Raw genomic sequence first — 25,929 nt, 5'->3', positions numbered from 1 at the left:
CACGCCGCTATGCTGGCTCAACTGGCTGGTCAGTAGCTGCGTTGGTCTAGAGCAGTGTTCCCTCTAAGCTGAGTTAGTGTGAGCTAGCTCACAGTTTTTTAGCCTCCACCTCACACATTTTTGTCTTAGCTCAGGAAGGATGGCTCTAGAGCAAACTCATTCATACAGTAGCCAAATCGCTTGCTCACACAACTTTAATGCCAGTGAGCTTACAAAGTAGAATTTTTGCTCCCAAGACTCCACAGCTTAGAGGGAACATTGGTCTAGAGCAGCCAGATCTGAGTCCAGTTGATACAGGGATCTGACACAAGGAGCCCAGACTGTCAAATTTATACCCTGAACATCTTGTCAATCTCCAAGGTGCTTGAATCTGAATCCAACAACGTGGGAAGACTCACATGCTTCACATGGCTGGGACCTTGGTGGCCCAGCCGGGAGGCGACTGCCCCTGTGCCGGGCCTGGGCCCACTGAGTACAACGCAAAGATCAGAAAGAGGGCGAATGAGGCAAAAGAAGTCTAGGAATTAGCTTCAGAACCATTTGAGAGGGAAATGAGAAAACCGCCAGCGGTGAAGCGCAGGAGTTAGGGAAACGGCGTGAAAACGCCTCCCCCTCTGATCTACGATGCTCCACACAAGGTTGTGCAAGCGACCGGCTCCACGAGAATGCAAAAGCCACCTCTTAAGAGAATGTGGATGGACCCTGTGAGGAAGGAATGCTTGGCCTGGTTCCCGAGATTTAATCGTCAAAAGCAGCAGCGCGTCACACGCTGAAAGGAGCTGACACACTTTCTGGACGGGGCCTTCTCAGTGTGCCTTTGAGTGAGCCTACAAAGGCTGCCTCAAAGCCAGTCACCGGGAAAACAAAATTTCATTTAACGACGTCCAGCTGAAGCCGAGGAGCACAAGCGGTGCATTCTGAGGCCTGAGGGAGAGAGACAAGACCCAGGTGCTTGGAGACAACGGGGTTGTTTGACAGACGTTCCCTGAACGGCACCGGAAACCAGAGGCGGGGGAAAGGAATCTGCACACGGCAAACCTTGGCTTTGGTGGCAGCCGAGGCCAGAGCAGCAGCTGCGGCCGTCGCGACGTTCCCTTCGGAGATCTCGTGCTCGGCCCTCTTCTTCCCAGCGTCGCTGTCCTTGTCTTTGCACACATCGAGATTCTCCTTGTTCTCTTCCGCTTCCCTCTCATCTAAACAGAAACGTGCCTCGTTAGCCTCAGACATCCCCCTGGTACCACCGCGCTCACCGTGACACAGACCTCATGAGCTGGGAGGCACTTGACGTCTGGCACAAGAAAAGAGGGCGAGGAACAAAAGAAAACCACTTTCGAACGGCTGAGAAAATGAACACCTTGTGAGCGGCTCTGCCTTGACTCTAAAATGGAATACACTACCCTGCTTCTGTTGAAAGTGCTCCCCCATCAATTGAGAAAATAAAAGACTTGCTTTCTTAACGTCTCTCCTTCCTAGTAGCTTCCGGAGGCGTCTCTACATGCCAACTTGCAGGACACCTTTGTTCGTGACGCTCTCCCTTCCCTGTCCTCGTGAATTTCTCACCTGTCTCCCTGGTCTTGTTACTAGTGGTAAGAACTGCAGTGTATTTTCAGCAAGGGATGCGCTACTTCACTTTCTTCCAGGGCTTTTTTTTGTAGAAAAAGCCCAGCAGGAACTCATTAGCATAATAGGCCACACCCAACAGCAGAAAATCATTTGCTTATTAGGACACACCCCTGACAGCACAGCTCATAAGCATATTAGGCCACATACCCCATGTTCGCAGAAGTGTGGTCATCCAGACACACTCACCTTTTGCTTCTTATTCTGTTTACCTTGTTTGTTGTCAAAACCCAGGGCTTTTTTATAGCAGGAACTCCTTTGCATGTTAGGCCACACACCCCTCATGTAGCCAGTCCTAATGAGTTCCTGCTGTTGGGTGTGGCCTATTATGCAAATGAGTTCCTGCTGGGTGTGGCCAACTCGGGAGCCAGCCGGAACTCCATTCCTGGGCGTTCGTGCCCCAAAATAGCCCTGCTTTCTTCTCATTCCTCTACCTCCGTACTAAAAGCCCCCCAAATCCAATAGGACATACCTTACCAGTCTGCTCGGCTAAGTGTGGTGTCTTCCTCCAAAGTGCAACCCATTACATATACAACACTAATTATTCAAATCTCCTGAAACCTGGTTGCTTTTAAACTGTTACTCATTATAATTATGATCAAGCAATGCTAGGAACTTTGATAATTTTAGTAGGCATTTTTACAGTCATTGTAGGGTTAAATTTTCACGTGCCTGTACGTCTTAATGTTTTGCATAATAAAGGGAACTGTTTTTGTTTTTTTCAATAAAAGACAGAGGTCTCTACAGGTTTTCCTTTGCTGGTTACAGTTCAAAGAAACAAACTCCCCCTCTTACCTGTTTCTATTATTGGGTTTAAAGGTTGATAAACAGCCTTTCACAGACAAATCTTTGATCACACTGCCGCTACATGTTTTGGAATAGGCAAAGCCCTTTTAAAATTGTTTAGCCCAGATTCACTAAGTGGATGTGGGAGCGAAACCTCTTGTTACAGGACTACAATCTACACATGCTCCAGGAGGCTGCAGGGCTGGTACAAGATTGGCCAAAGGAAAATTGAAGAGATTATCAGATAGATTAAAGTCCAGCAGCACCTTAGAGGCTAAGAAGAAGAAGAAGAGGAGGAGGAGGAGGAGGAGGAGGGGGAGGAGATTGGATTTATATCCTGCCTTTCACTTGGAGTCCCAGAGCAGCTTACAAACTTTTTCCCCTTCCCCTCCCCACAACAGACACCCTGTGAGGTAGGTGGGGCTGAGAGAACTCTTGACAGAAACTGCTCTTTTTCAAGAACAGCTCTGACAGGACTACGGCTTGCCCAAGGTCATCCAGCCAGATGCAAGTGGAGGAGTGGGGAATCAAACCCGGTTCTTCCAGATTAGAGTCCGCGCACTTAACCACTCCACCAAGAAGAAGAAGAGGAGGAAATTGGATTTATACCCCGCCCTTCACTACCCAAAGAAGTCTCAGAGCGGCTGACAAACCCCTCCCCACAACAGACACTCTGTGAGGTAGGTGGGGCTGAGAGAGCTCTGACAGAAACTGTTCTTTTTCAAGGACAGCTCTTGTCAGAACTGTGGCTTGTCCAAGGCCATCCAGCCAGGTGCAAGAGGAGGAGTGGGGAACGAAACCCGGTTCTCCCAGATTAGAGTCCGCGCACTTAACCACTACACCAGACTGGTAGGAGGTGATGGGAAAGACCTCCGCCTCAGGCCCTGGAGAGCCCCTGCCAGTCTGAGTAGACAAGACTGACTGTGATGGATTGATGGTCTGATTCAGTGAAAGGCATATGTTCATATATGTAACTAAGGTGGGGCTCCTAAACGGCAGTGCAGATAGAGTGCTAAATATACACATCTGTTTAGCAGGGGATTTGGTGGTGGTGGCAGTTCCGAGAGAGACAGAGAGAGATTTACCCCCTTGTGTGTAAGGGGGGGGGAACAGGTGGGGTTGCTGGGAACAGGCCTGGGATGGTCCCGTGCTTTTCCCGAGCTCCCAGGATCCATGGGAACAGGGCTTGCAAGTCTGCTCCTTCACAAACCTAGACTGCAGAAAGGTAAAGGTTTCCCTTGCTCGAAAGCCAGTCAAATCCGACTCTAGGGTTGCGGTGCTCATCTCCGTTTCAAAGCCGAAGAGCCAGCGCTGTCCGAAGACTTTTCCGTGGTCATGTGGCTGGCATGACTAAACACCGAGGCGCATGGAACGCTGTTACCTTCCCACCAAAGTGGTCCCTATTTATCTACTTGCAATTTCTTGCTTTCGAACTGCTAGGTTGGCAGGAGTTGGAACTAGAGACAGGAGCTCACTCCGTCATGCGGCACCCGTGTCTCGAACTGCTGAACTACTGACCTTCCACACCCTGCAGTCCAGCGTCTTAACCACTTGAGCCACCGCAGCTCCCAGACTGCAGAAAACTGAGAGACAAATAAGTTGTCCCTTAACCCGGAAGCACAGGAGACGACAAGAGGCCACCCTGCGCGCCTGTTCTTTTGGATTAGGGCTGCACCAATGGTTTAGCAACACAGAAGAACACGCTCAGTTTGCATGAACCCGGGCCGCGTTAGCTCAGCTTCCATCAACCGGAGTACACAGCCAGGATGAAAAGAGTACCACAGTGAAGCATGAGAGGCTATCAGATCAAGTTTCAGCGCCTGAGCCAGGTTGCGAGAGGAAGCCTGAATAGCCAGGGCTGTACCCCTGAAGCAGGCCAAGCTCCAAGAAGGGAAATGAGCCCGAGACAACCAAATTGAGGAGACAGTCCTGGCCCAACGGAGAGCCTTTCGGGGGCGACGCTCTGAAAAGAGGGTGAAGCCGCACTCGCTACCTGGTTTAGGATCCAGAGGGACGTCACCGTCTTGCTCCTTCTCTGCATGTCTCTCCTCTTCTCCTTCCAGCACCTTGTTTCCATCTATTTCATTCTCCCCTTTGTTTTCAACCTAGAAGGCGTGGGGAGAGAAGGAAAGCGAAACAAACCTTCAGAGACCTCCATGTCACCCCAGAGAGACATCAAAGACAAGAAACGCAAGAAACGAGTGGTGGCAACCACACCCCTATTTAGGCAGACTCCAGGGCGGGGGGCGGCGGCTCATGTCCCTCGCTATTAGGTGTGTCCTGTAATCTGCAGGACAGGGCAGTTGTGACGGAGCAGTCTGTGACGCCTGCGTTTCCTTGCTGGAAGCAGAAGGCAAGAAAGGTTTTAAAGGTGAAGGTTTCCCTTGCTCGAAAGCTAGTTGAATCCGACTCTTCCATTTAGAAGAAGAAGAAGAGATTGGATTTATATCCCGCCCTTCAGTTGGAGTCTCAAAGCGGCTTACAAACTCCTTTCCCCTTCCCCTCCCCACAATAGACACCCTGTGAGGTGGGTGGGGCTGAGAGAACTCTGACACAAACTGCTCTTTCAGGAACAGCTGTGCCAGAGCTTGTGACTGACCCAAGGTCACCCCAGCAGCTGCAAGTGGAGAAGTGGGGGAATCAAACCCGGTTCTCCCAGATTACAGTCCGCACACTTAACCACTACACCAAACTGGCTCTTCATTTAGTAAACGATATCAGGAGGATATTTAAACAGATCTCAGTTCAGTGGTCTCCATGTGCCATAGTGCCGCAGTGTGCTTGTCGCCAGGCCATTCCAATACCCCGCGGTTACCAAACTCGTTGTTTGTGGTAGAGGTGGTGGCAGCTCCTAATCGAAAGCCTGGCGGAAGAGCTCCGTCTTACAGGCCCTGTGGAACTGTGCAAGGTCCCGCAGGGCCCTGATCTCTTCTGGGAGCTCATTCCACCAGGTAGGAGCTGCCACCAAAAAGGCCTTGGCCCTAGTACCAGCAAGCCTGGATACCTTGGGGCCTGGGGTCACCAGATGTTGCGTCGCCGACTGTAGTGCTCTGGGGGGGGGGGCACACACACACACACACACACACACACATACCCTGCCTTTTCCCAGCCACATCATCTGTAGCCCAAAGAAGAGGAGGAGGAGGAGGAGATTGGATTTATACCCCGCCCTTCACTACCCAAAAGTGTCTCAGAGCGGCTTACAAACTCCTTTCCCTTCCCCCCCCCCCGCAACAGACACCCTGCGAGGTAGGTGGGGCTGAGAGAACACTTGACAGAAACTGCACTTTTTCAAGAACAGCTGTGCCAGAGTTATGGCTTGCCCAAGGTCATCCAGCCAGGTGCAAGTGGAGGAGTGGGGAATCAAACCCAGTTCTCCCAGATTAGAGTCCGCGCACTTAACCACAACACCAAACTGGCAAGAACTGCACTGCTGCCCCACATCTGGAAGCTCAACGGCAGTTATAAATGAGGTATGCTGTCACCCCCTGCCATGGCTATCCATGACGTATCCCTGCAATAGGCGGGGGAAAGGGAGCCTCCAACTTCTACCCGGGTGGAAACAAACATCTTTCCAATATGACCTTGTGAAGCGTAAACGCGCCAGAGGGCTTCGTTTTCATCCAGATGTCTCCAGAGCCTCCCCCATTAAGAACAGTAGCGAAGTATCAACTCAGATTCAGGAGATTCTTGACATGCATAATAAAAACCGTATGCGAAGTCACCAGACCTTCACTTTTTCTGCCGGCGGCCCGTCTGCCTCCGTTTCCATTTTTTCTTCTTCAGGCCCATCTGCAAGGCAGAACACCAAATATTCAGTGCAAAGTAGACCACACAGCAAGAGGAACGATGAGCCGTCGTAGGATTGGTAGGTTTTCAGCCCTTGCAAGCCCTTGCAAGCCAGCATCACTCATCTGGCCCACCAAATCAGTCCTGGACTCACAGCCGCCTTGGATTAAGCAAACCAGCCCTCCAAAGGAGACCAGTGCCTACAACAAGCTCCCATAAGAACATAAGAGACGCCAATGTTGGATCAGGCCAAAGGCCCATCCAGTCCAACACTCTGTGTCACACAGTGGCCAGAAATACCAGGGGCCATCAGGAGGTCCACCAGAAGCCCCTCCCCCGTCCCCCAACGTGAGCCCCAGCCTCCTCAAGAGCATGGGGGTGATCACTGAATGGCAAACTATTACCAGGGTGCTGCAAGGACCCACTGGGTTCCTCTTAAAAGCAGCCCAGGCACACTGCACCTCCAGGTGGCCTTATGCACTCAGATGAGTTGGGGGGGGGGGCAGGCGTCAAACCTCACTATGCTTTGCTTGCTTTGGTTGCCACTGTGATTTGGGGGGAGGGAATTCCTTAGTGGAGGGGGTGAGTGTGAGAGTGAGACCCTTCGCTTCTAGAAGACATAACTTTCCAAGCCAACCTCCTTTCCCGTTCCCAAGGGTCCTTGAGAAGCTCTCGGTACCAACTGCAGATAGACCAAGGCGCGTATCTTTCACTTGGTTGGGATGGCAACCAACGCTCCCCTCTAAGCTGTGGAGCCTTGTGAGCAAAAATTCTGCTTTGTGAGTGACTGACATTGAAGTGGTGAATGAGCGATTGGGCTACTGCATAAATTAGTTTGCTCTGGAGCCATATCCTTCCTGAGCTAGGACAGAAAATGTGTGAGCCGGAGGCTCAAAAACTGTGAGCTAGCTCACACTGACTCAGCTTAGAGGGAACACTGGTCCCAAGGCTCCCTCTAAGCAGTGGAGTATCGTGAGCAAAAATTGTGCTTTGTGTGCTGCTGGCATTAAAGTTGTGAGCGAGGGATTGGGCTGCTGCATACATTAGTTTGCTCTGGAGCCCTCCTTCCTGAGCTGAGACAGAAATGTGTGAGCCGGAGGCTAGAAAACTGATCTGGCTCACACTAACCCAGCTTAGAGGGAATACTGATGGCAACGTTAGGCGTGGTGTGAATGTGAAATGTGCTCGGGGAAGGGGCTTTTCTTTGAATTCACTATAATAAGCCTGGACCCGCCAAAAATCTTCAGTTCTGACACAGTGACTTTCTGGATCTTGCACATACCTCAATAAACTTATCACTGCCAAGAGAGGGTTGTTGAGTATAACTGAACCGGGGGCGGGGGGGGGGTCTGACAGCAGGGAAGGGAGAGGTTGTCTGGGAGAACCCCAGGAGCACTATGAAGATGGAACTCCTGAGCTGCTCTCCAAGCTCCCACAGAGCCTCCCCTGCTCACAGGGGTCACCTCCAGGTGTCCCCCCATACAGAACCATGGACTTGGAAGGGACCCCCAGGGTCGTCTAGTCCAGCCCCCCTGCACAATGTGGGAAATGCACAAATGCGCCCCCCTCACAACCCCCAGTGACCGCTGTTCCTTGCCCAGAAGATGACAACAAACCTCCAGGGTCCCTGGCCAAACTGGCCTGGAGAAAAATTGCTTCCTGACCCCAAAGTGGTGATCAGCCGTGTAAGAAAGGGCCATGAGAACTAAGCACTGACGCGTTCCCTCTAAGCTGAGCTAGTGTGAGCTAGCTCAGTTTTTTAGTCTCCGGCTCATACGTTTTTGTCTTAGCTCAGGAAGGAGGGCTCCAGAGAAAACTAATTTATGCAGTGGCCAAATGGCTCGCTCACAAAGTAGAATTTTTGCTCACAAGACTCCACAGCTTACAGGGAGAGTTAAATGCGACCAAAGGCATCAAAGGCAGATGTCAAAAAGGACAACAGCTCCTATCGACTGCTTTCCCAAGAGGACCCTAGACAACAACTGCAATATGACCGTGTTCTGGGAAGCCATCCGCTCCCACACGACTCTCTTCAGATACTGACTTTCCCCTCCAGTTGGCCAGACTACTGGGAGCTCCTCTAGGTCACTTCCACCATGCTGATTTCTAGGCGGTTTTTAAAGGAGTCCCTGATGGAGTCTTCTGATTGTCTTGGGCAAAAAGCAACTTTTGGAGCACAGCAACGCCATCCCACAACACTGGAAAGCATTCTCCCATGAGTCCCTAAATCTGAGCTTCTTGGAAGCTGCGGCACAGCCTACAGGGATTTGTAATGATTCTCCTGGAGCATCAGATTTCTGCTTCCGTCAGAAGGCAGACTTAAGAGGCTTGGATGCAAAAATCCCCAGATCTGGCAATGAGAATAGTTTGAGCAAATTAAGTGCATTTATGCACATTTCCTTAATTGCCCTAATTTATAGGCCCGGGATCGAACGTCTTGGCACAGAGTAAACAGTCCTAAGTAATTGCCACTCAACACCTCCACGCAGCCTGTAAAACAAGTTAATTAGGTATATAAAACCCTCACAGTGATCAATTAGAAGAACAACTCGCAGCAAAGACTAGTTTAGTGGGTGGCTCAAGGAAGCCTTCCTGAGTTAGGGCCCCTCCATGCTCCCAGTCACAAAAAGGTCTCATGTTATGCTTATCGGATAATAGAAGTATTATCAGAGCAGGAGCCCGTGGTGTGCTGGAGCGGTGGAAAAGGCAAACCTGTGTTAGGGACTGAGAATAAAACGGCTGATGTTGTCATGCCCCCGTATAGATCTATGGTGCGGCCTCGTTTGGAATACTGTGTGCAGTTCTGGCCACTGTATTTCCAAAAGGACATCGCAGAGCTGAAGAAAGCACATCTGGAGGGCAAACAAGATGATTAGGGGGTTGCAGCCCCTTCCCTATGAGGAAAGGCTGAAGAGCCCGGTACTTTTTAGTTTAGAAAAGACATGACTAAGGGGGGAATATGACAGAGGTTTGTAAAATTATGCACGGGGGAGAGAGAGGACAGAGAGAACTTCTTCTCCCTCTCCCAAAAGACTAGAACTTGAGGGCATCCGATGTAACTGAGGGGCAGTAGGTTCAGGACGGACAAAAGGCAATACTTCTTTACACAGAGAGTGATCAAAATGTGGAATTTGCTGACAGAGGATGTAGTGATGGCCAGAGAAATAAACAGCTTTGAAAGGAGATTAGATAGATTCATGGAGGGTAAGTCTACCAGTGGCTCCTACCCACAGTGACTGAGGGGAAACGCCACATTCAGAGACACTAATCCTCTGAATCCTAAACCAGGAGGCAACATCAGGGGAAGGCCTCAGTCTCTCTGCCCTGTTGTTGGCCCTCTAGAGGAACTGGCTGGCCACTGTGTGAGACGGGAGGCTGGACTAGAGGGACCCTCCCTGGTCTGACCCAGCAGGGCTCTTCTGAGGTTCTTATCAGGGGAAGGCCTCAGTCTCTCTGCCCTGTTGTTGGCCCTCCAGAGGAACTGGCTGGCCACTGTGTGAGATGGGAGGCTGGACTAGAGGACCCTCCCTGGTCTGACCCAGTAGGGCTCTCCTGATGTTCTTCTCAGGGGAAGGCCTCGGCCTCTCTGCCCTGCTGTTGGCCCTCCAGAGGAACTGGCTGGCCCCTGTGTGAGACGGGAGGCTGGACTAGATGGACCCTCCCTGGTCTGATCCAGCAGGGCTCTTGATGTTCTTATCAGGGGAAGGCCTCAGTCTCTATGCCCTGTTGTTGGCCCTCCAGAGGAACTGGTTGGCCCCTGTGTAAGACAGCATGCTGGACTAGATGGCCTGATCCAGGACAGCTCTTCTGATGTTCTGATGACGTAGTTGGAGCCCTAAGCAGAATACTAAAAGGGGAATCGCACCTCTCAAGGATGCCACGATACTCAAGCGGTCCTTCTACTTAGCCCTGCACTGAGTTAAGCTCTATTAGAACCCCCAGAGATTCCTTCGCTTCCTAAACTCAGCCAGCCAGCCGCCCTGTCCTGTGATCCGCAGCCTGCCCCCCTCTTCCTCCAAGATGGCTGCTCTTCAACTTGGATCCTGTCTATCCACAGAAGGTACTTCTAGTGTCTGCCCGTTTTGCTACCTCCGTCTCTCACTTCTGGCTCAATGCCTTCTGCTGTGCTGCTCCCGATATCTGGAGCAGATTCCCCCCCTTCAGAAAGAACAAAAGGAGCCAGCCAATCCCAATCAGTGGCCCAAGACAGGGCAACTCATCTCCAGATAATCTCCTCGTCCCCTGTGAAGCCACTTCCCACTCTTGCATCATGTTCCCAGCAAAACCGCCCAGCTGCCCTCCTTCGGCTCGACTCCTCTCTCATCGACCCTGAACCTTCCTCTCCCCCCTTCCTGTCTTGCTGCAGAGCAGGCGTCCCCCAACGTGGTGCCCACGGGTGCCACGGCATCCACCAAGTGTCTTTAGAAAGCAGGTGGAGCTTTTGCCTAGCGAGGCTTCTGTGCAGATTTTCAAGAATATTGCTCCCTGGTGGCAGCAGCAGCTGCCACCACAGCACAAAGATCCTCATTGTGTAACTACAGGGAAGCAGCAGCGGCCATTTTGTGGGTGTGCCCACCGTGCTGTGTCAGAATTCTAAAGGTGCTCGCAGGCTCAGAAAGGTTGGGAACCCCTGCCGCAGAGTCTCCCCGTTTGGTGTGGTGGTGAAGTGCGTGGGCTCTAATCTGGAAGAACCGCGTTTGTCTCCCCACGCCTCCACTTGCACCTGCTGGAGGACCGTGGGCAAGCCATAGTTCTGTTGAAGCTGTTCTTGAAAAAAGAGCAGTTTCTGTCAGAGCTCTCTCAGCCCCACCTACCTCACAGACGGGCCGTTTAGTCCACTTTCAGCCCGCCTCAGAAACGAATTTTATCTGTGTGATCACAGTCAACCTCTGCCTCCTGTCCCCAGCCGTCGCTTTCCGGCTCAAAACCGCTTTAACCCGGAGTATTTTGATACCAGGTCCCCAAGTGGTGTTTTCCCGATTCTCCGGTTCCAGCCGTACTTTTCTGACATCTGATCACTCCTGCGTTGTCGAGCCACTTCCGGTTTAAACCCCCTCCCCGCTCGAAAGCTGCCTGAGGCTTCCGCTTTTCGCCCGCCATTTTCGAAAACAGTGTTGGCGGTGTGTGCATAGGTGGAGGTCCACCACCATGTTATTAAAAACAATGTTTAAACAGTGCCTAGTTTTAGCATTTAGACGAGTTTGGGATCTCATGGAGGCCATTTTCTGGGTAAACGTTTAAAGGGAAGTGTTCCTTTAAAGTTTAAAGGGAAGGGTTACAGCAGTCAGGTTGAAGTAGAAATCGCTGTTCTGTGCACTTCTAACCAGCCACCTATACCAGAAGTGCTGGTGATGAACATTAAAATGGATGTGTGTCACTCGGCAACCCCTCATCCACCCATCCCTAGATGGACCTTTGCCCTCTAATGTCCTGCAGCATCTGGCCCAGAGAGTGGATTCCAGTGGGGCAGCCGTGTTAGCCTGTTGCAGTAAAACAAAGCAAAAGTCTTGTGGCACCTTAAAGACTAAAAGCATTGATTGTAGTATGAGCTTTTGTGAGTCGGAACTCACTTCTTCAGGTACAAAGGAAAGGAAGAAAATCATTCCCCTTATTATTACACAGAAAATTACAGAAGGGGGGGGGAGGGAGAAGTCGAACACGGGGATGTCTAGCCTCCTGAATCAGGTCTGATTCTCTTTGCCGGGGACTTGAACGTAACAGATGACATGAGAGAGGTCAGAGATTTTAGCAGCCACCCTCTCATGCTATGGGTGAAGATAAACAAAAATGCAACAAAGCACGGTAAATAAGCTAATTGAGAAAAAGGCCGTAGAAAAGAGCAAGAATCCAGTAGCACCTTAAGACTAACAAAATTTGTGGCAGGGTATGGGCTTTCGTGAGTTGCCGCTCATGACTCGTGAAAGCTCAAACCCTGCTACAAATTTTGTTATTCTTTAAGATGCTACTGGACTCTTGCTCTTTTCTGCTGCTACAGAAAGACTAACACGGCCACCCATCTTGAGCTAAGAAAAAGGCCATTTGAAGCAGGATCAGTCAAGGGTCATGGTATGAGTCAACACGTTAAGGAATAGTCTGTTAAAGTTTCTAAAAAGAGGGTCCTGTTGGGTTATCAGAAATTATGAATGAGAAACTCAAGTCTTGGTTTAAGCCAGGATGACAGAAGGTGTTTCACTTCTCGACAAGTTCTAATTCAGCACTTTCACATGGAGTCAACCACTGAATGTTGGAGGGCACCTGGTTTTCCAGAAAACATTACCTATGCGCTGATTGATTTGATTTATAGCCCCCTTTTTTCCCTGACTGGGACTCAAAACTGGTTGTGAAGCAGGGTCTCAAGCGAAGGAAGAAATCAAGATTGAGGGGCTATGCAAAGGAAAGTTGTAAGAATATAAGAACCACCCTGCTGGGTCATACCAGTGTTCCCTCTAGTCCAGCATTCTGTCTCACACAGTGGCCAACCAGTTCCCATTAAGAAAAAGATAGGAGAAGGGAGCAACTAGGGCACATTTATAAGGGACTGGAGACAAACATGCATTATACAAATGCAGCTGCATTTATGTTACGATGGATTAGATTCTAGAGGGTGAGAGGCTGGAACCGACGCATGAAGCGTGCGGGCCTTGCTATTACTCGACAGCTTCTGACCTTGTGAAATGACTCCTCCAGTCACCTCTCACTGTAAAGATCACAACAAGATTCCTGTAAGGTATTTATTATGGACCAGCAGCTAACATGTTGCTGTTTAATACTGGGGAAGGTGAGGAGAGAGGAGACCTCCGGTTTCTATTCTGGACTTCATGTGCAGAGATGTCCATGTGTCCTTAAATGCTGTGCAAAATCCAAAGGTCCCGCATGGCACCAAGTTCAGCAACCTGTATTCATATCTCTCTCTCTCTCTCTCCAGTGTGGTGTCATGGTTAAGTGCGCAGATTCTAATCTGGGAGGACCGAGTTTGATTCCCCACTCCTCCTCCACTTGCACTTGGCTGGATGACCTTGGGCAAGATGTAGTTCTGATAAGAGCTGTCCTTGAAAAAGAGCAGTTTCTGTCCAGAGCTCTCTCAGCCCAACCTACCTCACAGGGTGTCTGTTGTGGGGAGGGGAAGCGAGAGGAGTTTGTAAGCCGCTCTGAGACACCTTTGAGTAGTGAAGGGCGGGGTATAAATCGAATCTCTTCTTCTCTTCTTCTTCATATGCTTCTACTTCTCATCAAGCTGGGACACAAACAGGCAGTCCGAAGCCAGGAAAAGAAGAAGGAGCAGGAGGAAGAGATTGGATTTATACCCCGCTCTTCACTACCCAAAGGAGTCTGAGTGGCTTACAATCTCCTTTTCCTTCCCCTCCCCACAAGAAGAAGAAGAAGAAGAAGAAGAGATTGGATTCATACCCTGCCCTTCACTACCCAAAGGTGTCTCAGAGCGGCTTACAAATTCCTTTCCCTTCCCCTCCCCACAACAGACACCCTGTGAGGTAGGCGGGGCTGAGAGAGCTCTTTCGAGGACTGCCCTTGAGAGAACAGCTCTGAGAGAACTTGTGACTGACCCAAGGTCACACCAGCAGCTGCATGTGGAGGCGTGGGGAATCAAACCCGGTTCTCCCAGATTAGAGTCCGCGCACTTAACCACTACACCAAACGAGGGCGTCCAACAGAGGGACAAGATGCAAAGGTTTCAGTCCTTTGCATAATCCTTTGCCTCACCCCTTGAACAGACAAAAGCAAATCATACATTCCTTTACGTGTCGGTGGCTGAGATCACAGAACGAAGAACGTGAGCGTCCCTGGGCAATGGGTACAGAAAGCCCCCCAGCGGCATCCGTGTCTTGCTTTTCACGTCTATACTCAAGAATACAAGCAGAAAGCGCTTGAACGTCTCCAGTTTTGCCAGAGGTCCATGTATTTTTAAACAACCCAAAAGATAAAAGCTGTAAAGAAGGATAACAGGATGGAAGGACAACTTTTGTGTGTGTAAGGAGGACGAATTTCTGAAGCCAATCATAACCCGCTGCCCTACTGCCATCCACACACTGATCAAACAAAAGCCAACCGCTGCTCGGCACAGATTACAACCCGTCTTGTACAAGTGGGGCTCCTGAACTCTCCAAACACCCTTTTGCTGCCGCTAAACTGAGTCCCAGAACGTGAGATGTCTGCAAAAGCACCCAGCCTCCCAAGGCAGTACAGCTCACAGCTAGCCTGCCAGTCCAGAGAGTCTGCTTGGATCATACGAGAGACTGATGTGCACTGACTGTGTGCACACACTTTACGTGCACCTGCACACACAAAAAGACAGAAAGTGTGACGTGCAACATGGCCTTGGTTCATGCTGCCCGTCACTACTCTGCCGCGGGGTTCAGAAGCAGGCGCTGGGCCCACCAACCAAGCAAGCAGAGGAGCTGCTGCAGGCCAGAGAGTCACAAACAAACCCACAGGCAGCCCCCAGGGCTTGCTTCATTGCACACACCACAAACAACCTGTTGTTTTCTGTTTATTTGATATTCCACTGCTGCTGCCTCCTGCTGATTTTTTTGAAGGTGGTTTGCAATTAAAACCACCGCACAACACTAAAAACAAGCCAGAAACAAACCCCTGGACATAGGCATAGACAGCACAAAAGCTAAAGTACCAAAGTAAAACGGGAAGCAGACCACTAAGAAGCTGATAAGATCATAGAACCTCGAATCAGAATGGTAAGATAAAACCACTAATTAGGGGGGGGGGGGGGGGGGGTGGGAGAAACGCCTGTTCTGGCCTGACTCCTAAAAGAAAGATTCCCGGGGGTGGGGTGGGGGGGTGTTTGCCGCGTTGGTCTGAAGCAGCAGAACAAAGTTTGAGCCCGGCGGCACCTTTAGTTCTGGGTGTAAGCTCCTTCGAACCCTGCTTGCACACGAAAGCTGATACCCAGAATTAAACTTTGTTTGGCCTTGAAGGTGCCACTGGACTCAAAATTTGTCCTAAAAGAACGTGAAAGCAAGTGCCAGGTGAACCTCAAGGGGGAGGGCATTCCAAAGGGGAGGGGCTGCCACAGAAAATGCCCCCGATTCTAGCCACCAGTGGTCCCTTCTAAGCTGAGTTGGTGTGAGTTAGCTCACAGTTTTTTAGCCTCCGGCTCACACACTTTTGTCTTCGCTCAGGAAGGAGGGCCCCAGAGCAAACGAATTTATGCAGTAGCCAAATAGCTCGCTCATAACTTTAATGCCGGCAGCTCACAAAGTACAATCTTTGCTCACGATACTCTACCGCTTAGAGGGAGCGTCCCAGCTCTGAAGGAGGGGCACACAGAGCAGGGCTTGAGAGGCAGGTCTTAACTAGAAGAAGAAGAGAAGAGATTGGATTCATACCCCATGGCCCTTCACTACCCGAAGGTGTCTCAGAGCGTTTTACAAACTCTTCTTCCCTCCCCCTCCCCACCACAGACAGACACCCTGTGAAGTGGGTGGGGCTGAGAGAACTCTGACAGAAACGGCTCTTTTTTCAAGAACAGCTTTTATCAGAACTATGGCTTGCCCAAGGTCACCCACCCAGGTGCAAGTGGAGGAGTGGGGAATTAAACCCGGTTCTCCCAGATTAGAGTCCGCACACTTAACCACCACACCAAACTAGTGGGCTGGACAGTACTGGAGGAGTCTCTCCTTCAGATACCAGGGCACCAATGGATTGATTCACTTTGTTTATGGCCCACCTTTCTCCCCAGAAAGGGACCCAAAGTTCTCCTCTCCTCCATTTTACCCTCACAACAACCCTGTGAGGCAGGTGAGGCTGTAAAGGTGTGACTGGCCCAAGGCCACCCAGAGCGGGGATTCGAACCCAGGCCTTCCGGATTCGAGTCCGACACCTTAACAGCCACACCACACTGGCCGTTTAGGGCCGTAATGGTAAGAACCAGCACTGTGACTGGCGCCTGGAAATGGATGGGTAACCAGTGTGGATTGTTCGGCGACGGGAGCTACAAACATGAGTTGCGATGAGTGCAGTTTTACTTCTCAGGTACAGAATTATTAGACTCTAATCTGGGAGAACTGGGTTTGATTCTCCACTCCTCCACTTGCACCTGGCTCGATGGCCTTGGGCAAGCTGTAGTTCTGACAAGAGCTATCCTTGAAAAAGAGCCGTTCCTGTCAGAGCTCTCTCAGCCCCGCCTACCTCACAGGGTGTCTGTTGTGGGGAGGGGAAGGGAAAGGAGTTTGTAAGCCACTCTGAGACACCTTCGGGTAGTGAAGGGCGGGGCATAAATCTGAGAGCCAGTTTGGTGTAGGGGTTATGTGCGCGGACTCTAATCTGGGAGAACCGGGTTTGATTTCCCACTCCTCCACTTGCAGCTGCTGGATGACTTTGGGCAAGCCATAGTCCTATCAGAGCTGTTCTCTCACGAGCAGTCCTCGAAAGAGCTCTCTCAGCCCCACCGACCTCACAGGATGTCTGTTGTGGGGAAGGGAAGGAAAACGAGTTTGTAAGCCGCTCTGAGACTCCTTTGGGTAGTGAAGGGCCATGGGGTATGAATCCAATCTCTTCTCTTCTCTAGATCTGCAGAAAAAGCATTTTTTTGCTCCCCAGGGCCACACAGCAGTTCTAGCCACACAGATCCTGAAGGTGGCAGAGGTGCTTGGTGTGTAGTGCTTCTGTTGCATCTCCACACATCTTCCCAAACGAACGCAGGCTCACTGCCTTGCCCTGCGGCAAAGAGCTGTTCCAAAGAGCAGGCACTGGAGGCCGCGGAGTGACCCAGTTCAACCACTCTGAGCCACTTCTGTCTACGACCGCACTAATTTATTCCATCAAACCACAGATCAATACAAATCATACTAACAAGCCAGCCAGCCAGCCACATACCTAATTCTGAACTTGCCCCCAGGTTGCAAATCCAACCCCCACCCCCCGTGCTGCCAGGTACAAAGAGGGAGGTATTTCTACAAACACAGGGTGGGCCCCCCAACTTTGTAGACAACCCCCCCCCTATAAAATGGAGTCTGACAAAACATGAATGTTTTAAAAGGACTGGGATCTTTGAGGCCATTTTGGATCGCTTCACCAGCCTCGGGCATCATCGCCACATTCTTGATGGGTTTGTTGCCTAGGTGATCCAAAATGGCTGCCACAGTGTTATTTGGAAGCTGGAGGAGAATTGGAGGGGGGACGGGAGTGGGCAAGGCAGGCTCTGAAGGAAGATCGGGAGGGGTGAGTGTGGGAATGAAGCCATTGTCGATGGAAAGTGAAGAAACATGGAGTTAAAAGAGATGGGGCCTGAAAAGCAGGAAGGAAGCAGTTGCCTCAGACTAATCAAGCAGTCCTGACCAATGAGCCGTGGAGTCCTGTGAGCAAAAATCCTACTTTGTGAGCTGCTGGCATTAAAGTTGTGAGCGAGCAATTTGGCTGCTGCATCAATCAGTTTGCTCCAAAGCCCCATCCTTTCCGGGCTAAGACAAAAATGTGTGAGCCGGAGGCTAAAAAACTGTGAGCTAGCTCACACTATAACCCTGCTTAGAGGGAACACTGCTCAGGAGCAATGCTCCCTCTAAACTGTGGAGTCCTGTGAGCAAAAAATCCTACTTTGTGAGCTGCTGGCATGAAAGTTGTGAGTGAGCAATTTGGCTGCTGCATCAATCAGTTTGCTCTGGAGCCCCATCCTCCCTGAGCTGAGACAAAAATGTGCGAGCCGGAGGCTAAAAAACTGTTGAGTTAGCTTAGAGGGAACACTGATTCTGACCGATTGGATTTTTGGAGCCCCTTCCCCATTCAAAAGCCCACGCCAGGCTTACATGCTAAGCAGAGGGGCTGGAAATTAGCCTAGTGGTGAAACACCTGCAGAAGGCCCCAGATTCAAATCCCCTCCCCCCCCCACCCGGCATCTCCAGTTAAAAACAGAAGCTGGAAAGACATCTTGCCCTGCATTCTTGGTGGACTGCAGCTGGTCAGATTACAGGACCCTGGTCAAGACAGAATAAGGACCTCACTCTGTGCACGCCTGCACCGACAGATACGGTGCTGCTAGTTTAATCCCAGCCAAATACCGCAGTTCACCATAAATTCACAGCTTTGACCCCAACACACCCATGAGCTAAGGTTTTATTTACAACCTCAGGTGCTCACCTGACAAATAGTAATGGAGAAGAGGAAGAGATTGGATTTACATCCCACCCTTCACTTGGAGTCTCAGAGCGGCTTACAAACTCCTTTCCCTTCCCCTCCCCACAACAGACACCCTGTGAGGTAGGCGGGGCTGAGAGAGCTCTGACAGAAAGTGCTCTTTTTCAAGGACGGCTCTTATCGGAACTACGGCTTGCCCAAGGTCATTCAGCCAGGTGCAAGTGGAGGAGTGGGGAATCAAACCCAGTTCTCCCAGATTAGAGTCTATGCACTTAACCATGATACCAAACTGGCTCTCTTGGATTGGGGAGGTTATTGGGGCAGAGGGCCACCCAGGACTAAGAGCCACAGTGACTAAAAGGAGCCTCCAAGCACAGAGGCAACATAGCTCTGAATTCCAGAGGTGGGAGGAACCGTCCGTGTCATGCCTGTCCCCGACCTGGCACCTGGGAGCCTGGAAAATGAGGATTCTGCACCTTTAACAACCTCTAAAGCACAAGAGTCCTCATCAAACCTAAGTGCCGGGGAGGATGAACACCAAACTACAGGACAGCTGGCACCTGAAGCTGATCAGGCAATACCTGGCCCTAGCAGCTCACCACCTGACTCGCTGCCACCTGTGGACTGGCTGAGAAACCAGAGACGCTGGAATCTGGCAAACAGGCGCAAGGAGGCACGCTTGGCACGATCATTACTGACGGAAGCAAGGACTTCACAAATGAATGTTAACAAGATAACGAGCCAGCACACTATTTGAAGAGACCGCTGGCTGCAAGTAAACTGTGCTTGCAACCTCGTCTGTGGACCACCTCTCACTCTGTGTTGGCTCTTGACTCATCTCTAGGTTCCTGAATCCGGTCTGTGTTTTGGCGATCCCTCTGGCTCCTGACCCCCGGCTATGCTTCTTGACTACGATACTGGACTCTGACTATTGGTAACGTTGACGACGGCTTGGCTCTGTGTATTTGGAACTGTTTGCTTGGACTCTTGTTGCTCCCTCTGGCTGACTCTTGGACTTGTCTTTTGACTCTCCCTCTTTGCCCGCCCCCTTGGCTCTGTCATGACAGTCTGGACCTTGGCCTCTGTGCCCTGTTTGTTCGGCCCTCCATGGCAACTGGCTGGCTGATGTGTGAAACAGTATATTTGACTTGATGGACCACTTGTCTGATCAAGCAGCGCTCTTTGGAAGTTCTTAAGTTCTTAAAAATGTCGAGAATATGTATTAATGGTAGTGCTATGAAGTTATATTTCGACAAAGGTGTGATAATCTACCAGTCTGGTGTCATGGGTTAAGTGTGCGGACTCTAATCTGGGAGAACTGGGTTTGATTCCCCACTCCTCCACTTGCACCTGCTGGATGACCTTGGCCAAGCCAGAGTTCTGACAAGAGCTGTCCTGGAAAAGAGCCGTTTCTGTCAGAGCTCTCTCAGCCCCGTCTACCTCCCAGGGTGTCTCTTGTGGGGAGGGGAAGGGAAAGGAGTTTGTCAGCCGCTCTGAGACTCTGAGTGAAGGGCAAGAGGAATAAATCCAATCTCTTCTCTTCTTCTTCTACCTGGTGTATTGTCTGAGCACAGAACAAACTGCTGCCCAGAATCTGCTCTCAAGCTGCCCACACTCTAAAGCAGTATTTCTTCCCAAGGTTTTCTTGCTCCGGCTGCGTGCATCATTTCTGACCCTGACTCATGCGCAAGACACACAAGAACATAAGAGAAGTCAATGTTGGATCAGGCCAATGGCCCATCCAGTCCAACACTCTGTGTCACATGATGGCCAAAAACACCAGGTGCCATCAGGAGGTCCACCAACGGGGCCAGGACACTCGAAGCCCTCACACTGCTGCCCCCCCCCCAGCACCAAGAAGACAGAGCATCACTGGCCCCAGACCGAGAGTTCCTATCTGTACCTTGTGGCTAAGAGCCACTGATGGACCTCTGCTCCATATAAGAACATGAGAGAAGGCAATGTTGGATCAGGCCAATGGTAAACTCCAGAACCAAACAAAGGTTAGTGAAAAGGAGGGCCAATATTAAAACCTTTCCATAAAAAAGGTACATGTATTTATTGATAATAACAAATTTTAAAACACATATAGGGGCCCATATGCTTATCCATAAGAACATAAGAGAAGTCAGTGTTGGATCAGGCCAGTGGCCCATCCACTCCAACACTCTGTGTCACACGGTGGCCAAAAACACCAGGGGCCATCAGGAGGTCCACCAATGGGGCCAGGACACTAGAAGCCCATCCCACTGTTGCCCCCACCCCCAAGCACCAAGACTACAGGGCATCCCTTGTCCCAGCCTGAGAGTTCCTATCTATACCTTGTGCCTCATAGCCACGGATGGACCTCTCCACATGCTCAACGTTTTGCCATATCATAAACGAAAATCAGTGGTTCTTTGTGTGTCACAGGGGGGAAAAGACAGGCCCAATGGGGAGAAGCCTTTGGCATTAACTTCTGGGGCTTACCAAGCTTTTCCGGTTCTTCTGGGGCCGTCCCAGCAATGCAGCTGCTTTCCAGCCCATACGTGGGGTCCAGCTTTCCAGAGACTCTGGCCGCCTCCTGCACTTTCTTGACGTGGGCCTCAACCAGTTCCAGGGGCACTTCCTCTCGGACCCGGGAAAACTCCTCTGTTAAAGAAGCAAAAGGGACTTAAGGATCTGCATTCAGCGGCAAGGGTTTTCTGAGCGACGTGACGGGGTTTTAGGTCATGTCTCTGCTGGGTGATCAAACTGCGTGTTCTAGAAGCCGAGCACTGCGACCACTGTTTGTGGGAAACTGATTTCACAAGGGAGAATCAGAAGGCAAAACAGAAGAGTGGGAGAAGGAGACAGGCTCAGTCAAGGCATGCGAAGGGGACAGGACAGGACTGAAGGAACAGAACCTTGTCAAAGGAAGCAACAGGGAAGCCTGGACAGATCAAATGATGCTAATTTCAAAGCGACTGATCAGGAAAGGCAACAGGTGGAGAAGCCCATGGGGGAGGCTGTGGACTGCCAGACGCTGAAGAGAGTCCAGCATTCGATGCCAGAGAGGAAGATTCAAATCCAAGCTCTCCTCCTCTCATAACTGCACAGTTCACTGAACGAAAAACGTAACAGTTCATCTCACGCCTCCCTGCAAATACATATATCGTAGAGCAATTAAGAATACAAGGGCTGTTCCATTCACAAATCTGCCCAGGCGTCTCTCAAGAAAAGCTGTGTGGAAACACCACAGAGACTGGGCGCTGACAGCGGAAGTTGGTGCGTTTATAATAGGTCTGTAAGGCCCTTCTGAAATCACTGGTTGAGCTATCTCGATGATAAATTAATTCATAGCATTTACTTGGTTTAGGCTTGGTTCAGGCGATTCTTTACAAGGATTAACCAACCAGCAGTTAAGTGACAGGAGGCGACGCACCGGAGGAGGCATGAAGGCAGGCTCCAAGGAGAGGGAACAGCTCCGCTCCCCTCGTCTTTCTGGGCGAGTCCTCTCCTCTGATGACTCAATCGACGAGATGGTTGCAGATTGTTTTTCCAAGTCTGGGGGCCCAAAGTCTCATGAAGCGTGCAATTAAAACCTTCTCAGACAAGATTGTAAGAGAATAAGAAGGAGATGCCCTGACCTGGATAGACCAGGCTAGTCTAACCGCGTCAGATCTCAGAAGCAATGCTCCCTCTAAACTGTGGAGTCTTGTGAGCAAAAGTTCGACTTTGTGAGCCACTGGCCTTAAGAGTTGTGAGCGAGCGATTGGGCCACTGCATAAATTACTTTGCTCTACAGCCATCCTTCCTGAGCTAAGACAAAAGTCCGAGCTGGAGGCTAAAAAAACAGAGCTAGCTCACACTAACTCTAGCTTAGAGGGAACACTGTTCGGAAGAGACGGCCAAGGAAGTCCAGGGTTGCTACGCAGAACCAGGTAACAGCAAAAGACCTTGGAATGTCTCTTGCCCTGAAAACCCTGCGGGGTCACCATATGGCGGCTGCGACTTGATAGCAAAAGAAAGGCGACCCTGTACCTAAAGCTGCTTTAGCCGCAGCAGACGCCACGCGGGGATCCACGACAGATGCCAGGAAAGCGACTGTACTCATCACCGGGTTTCCAGACTGGCTGAAGGGCACAGGCTGGTAAGCCAGGGGGCCCAGGGAGGCGTCCGAGTTCTCCAAGTAAGGGTCCTCAATGGGAAGTCTCAGGAAATGGAGGATGCACTCGTCTTGAGTGCGGCTTCCGACATGCTCTGACACTTTATTCCAGTCATCTTTGTACATTTCCAAAGCCTGGGAAATGGAAGAAAAAGCAAATGTTAAGAGAGGCATGACACTGAGGCAACTGGACTTAACGGATGTTGCAGGAACCCAGTTCTGCAATTCATGGAAGAGAAACTAAACACTTTTTCAGATCATCAGAATTTCAACCTGTTGAGCTCAACAGCGGGTGTTAGGGATTAAGTAGGGCCAGTTTGGTGTAGTGGTTAAGTGCGCGGACTCTAATCTGGGAGAACCGGGTTTGATTCCCCACTCCTCCTCTTGCACCTCCTGGATGACCTTGGGCAAGCCATAGTTCTGGCACAGCTGTTCTTGAAAAAGAGCAGTTCCTGTCAGAGCTCTCTCAGCCCCACCTACCTGTCATGGGGAGGGGAAGGGAAAGGAGTTTGTAAGCTGCTCTGAGACTCCCTTGGGTAGTGAAGGGTAGGGTATAACTCCAATCCTCTTCTTCCTCTTCTTCTTCTACCCTCCTGGGTACAGCCTGGGGTTCTGAAATCAGCTGTTTCTTCTTAATATTTGGCCTTCAGAAGCATGTCCATGACTGGATATTCAGTTAAAAGACCGGGTAAACGTGACAGTGGTTTCCATGCCAGTTGTTTTACCCATTCCCTGCATTTGTTTTTTGAAAAATTTAATTTTTATGTTTAAGCAATTTTATAATATTTTAATATATGACACACACACACCCCGACAAAAAGAAGGGTTCTCCCGATGGAATATTCAGCACATTCAGAATCTCGGCCGCAAAGGGATACCATTGATCCAGTGTATTTTACATTATGCCCCTCTAAGAACATAAGAACAGCTAATGTTGGATCAGGCCAAAGGCCCATCCAGTCCAACACTCTGCGTCACACAGTGGCCAAAAATACCAGGTGCCATCAGGAGGTCCAGCAGTGGGGCCAGGACACCAGAAGCCCTCCCACTGTTGCTCCCCCCCAAGCAGCAAGAATACAGAGCATCTCTCTGAGATGACCCAACCCGAACCAGAGACTTTTCATCTCCTGTCGGCTTTCCCCCAATGTTCAGTTTAAAAACTGCTCTGCCACCTTTTTGATTTTAAGCGCCATCAGCCTGGTTCCTTTTCGGGACAAATGGAGACCGTCTCGCCTCTTGTTCCAAAAAGTATCCCAGTGCCTAACAAACTTGAAACCTTCCCCCCTACGCCATCGTCTCATCCACGCATTGAGACGCCTGATCTGTGCCTGTCTCTCCAGCCCTGCGCGTGGAACAGGTAGCACTTCTGAGAAAGCTACCTTGGAGGTCCTGGGCATAAGTTTCCTGCCCAGCAGCCTAAATTTCTCCTCCAGGACCTCACAACTGCACTTCCCCACATCGTTGGTGTCGACATGCACCACGACCACTGGATCCTCCCCAGCACTATCTACCAGCCTATCTAAAACACGCGTAATGTCCGCTACCTTTGCACCAGGCAGGCAAGTCACCATACGGTCAGTACCCGTGTTCGCCACCCAGCTGTCTACCTGCCTCTGTGTTCGTACAGCTTGCCCAGGACTGGATCGCCTTAATCAGCCATTCTGGAATCACCAGAGAAGTTGGTTTTTCTTCCAAGAGACCAGACAAAGAACTTTTGCTGCAACTATGGATACAAACTTGAACAAAAGACACTGCCCAATTAAATGAGCTGGCACCATCAACGGGCAATTTTGCCTCCCTGAGAAACTGTCTGGCCACTGTTAGCCTCTGATAAGAATGCCAGGAGATGCCAAGCTCATCCACCTCCAGAGCCACAGCTTTCCCTCCCTCTCCCAAAATACTAGAGGCTGATGGGCAGCAGATTCAGGATGGACAAAAGGAAATACTTCTTTACACCGAGAGGGCAGCAGATTCAGGATGGACAAAAGGAAATACTTCTTTACACAGAGAGTGATTAAAATGTGCGATTCACTGCCAGAGGATGTAGTGATGACCACAGGCATACTGGTGGAATGAGTTCCCGGAAGAGATCAGGGGCCTGCGGGATCTTTTACAGTTCCGCGGGGACTGCAAGATGGAGCTCTTCCACCAGGCTTTCAACTAAGGAGCCGCCTTCACTACTACCACCAACAATCGTAGTTATAGATCCTGGCCCTTATTTTGACATCTGGTCTGTGCCGCCGAGTGACTTAGGAAGTTCACTGAGCTGTAAAACCGTTTGTCTGTATGCACGCTCCAGTACGCCATCTTAAGTAATTAATGAAATATCGCCAGCACCTTATGATTTTATGATCTTATTTGTAATTGAATTGTTTAAATGATTTTATCTGGATTTTAATGGTTTCTATGTACCAACCAAAATATGCCGCCCTGAGCCTGCTCGCGGGGTGGGCGGGGTACAAATTGAAATGATGATGATGATGGTTTCCCTTGCTCGAAAGCCAGTCGAATCTGACTCTAGGGGGCTATTATCTCCGTTTCTAAGCTGAAGAGCCAGCGCCAGCGCAGTCTGAAGACTTCTCCATGGTCACGTGGCCGGCATGACTAAACGCTGAGGCGCACGGAATGCCTTCCCACTGAAGCAGTACCTATTTATCTACTTGCAATTTCTTGCTTTTGAACTGCTAGGTTGGCAGGAACTGGGGCCAGAGATGGGAGCTCACTTTGTCATGTGGCACTCGGGTCTCGAACTGCCAAACTACAGACCTTCCGGTCTGCAGCTCATCGTCTTAACTAGGGATGTGCATTCGGTTCGTCTGAACCGAATGCACCCCCGAAAATGGCCCATTCGGGCCCCTTTCGGGTTGCAGGCCGATTCAGATTCTCTGATCTGAATCGGCCTGCTGCCAAATTGCCACCGAAATTCGGCGGCAATTCGGCCCATTATATCCTATGGGCCATTGAAGTCAATGGTGAAAACGCAGGGTATATTCTGGGGGCTGGAGGGGAGGGGGTTTGAGGGAGAAGCTCCAAACTCGCAGGATAGATGCTACAGCATTTCCTCAAGATACCCACCAAGTTTCAAAACATTGGACCGTGTGTGTGTGTGTGTCCAATTCTACGGGCCCCCAAACAGGTTGCCCCCATCCCCTCCATTGTTTTCTATGTTGGGGGAAAACGTTACTTTTTTCCCGTGGTGCTGTTAGTGGCTCTGGGGGGGCCGGGGTTTGAAGGAGAGGCTCCAAAGGTTCAGGGTGGCTTCGGGCCACTCGCCCCACATAAACCCCCAAGTCCCAAAGCAATTGGACCAGTGGGCTCAAACAGGTTACCCCCATTACCTCCATTGTTTCCAATGGGGAAACCCAGCCAGCAGCACTTAAGGCAGGCAGCACTCAGCAGTCAGACTCTCCCAGAGAATCTCAGGTAAAGTGAACTGTCTTGGGAGGTGCTTGTTTGCCATGAGAACAAGTGCCACACTCCAGAACAAGTGGCACTGTGGTAGTGCA

General features: G+C 50.6%; 1 protein-coding gene across 1 annotated transcript in view; it reads right to left on the bottom strand.

Annotated features, from left to right (window-relative positions):
- Positions 1–25,929, bottom strand: part of SMARCC1 (SWI/SNF related, matrix associated, actin dependent regulator of chromatin, subfamily c, member 1) — a gene marked incomplete at its 5' end in the record, with an annotated part of 96,374 nt that overhangs the window by 52,529 nt on the left and 17,916 nt on the right. Inside the window, 5 exons of the mRNA XM_015407715.1 lie at positions 1,039–1,193; positions 4,400–4,511; positions 6,137–6,198; positions 20,767–20,928; positions 22,300–22,558. Coding sequence (XP_015263201.1) covers positions 1,039–1,193; positions 4,400–4,511; positions 6,137–6,198; positions 20,767–20,928; positions 22,300–22,558 — 750 coding nt within the window. The remainder of the gene's footprint in view (positions 1–1,038; positions 1,194–4,399; positions 4,512–6,136; positions 6,199–20,766; positions 20,929–22,299; positions 22,559–25,929) is intronic.

Source organism: Gekko japonicus, unplaced genomic scaffold (genome assembly GCF_001447785.1).
Source record: "Gekko japonicus isolate JY-2015 unplaced genomic scaffold, Gekko_japonicus_V1.1 scaffold1850, whole genome shotgun sequence".
NCBI lineage: Eukaryota > Metazoa > Chordata > Lepidosauria > Squamata > Gekkonidae > Gekko > Gekko japonicus.
Note: the sequence above shows the minus strand (reverse complement) of the source record. Positions and strands in the feature narration are given on the sequence as shown.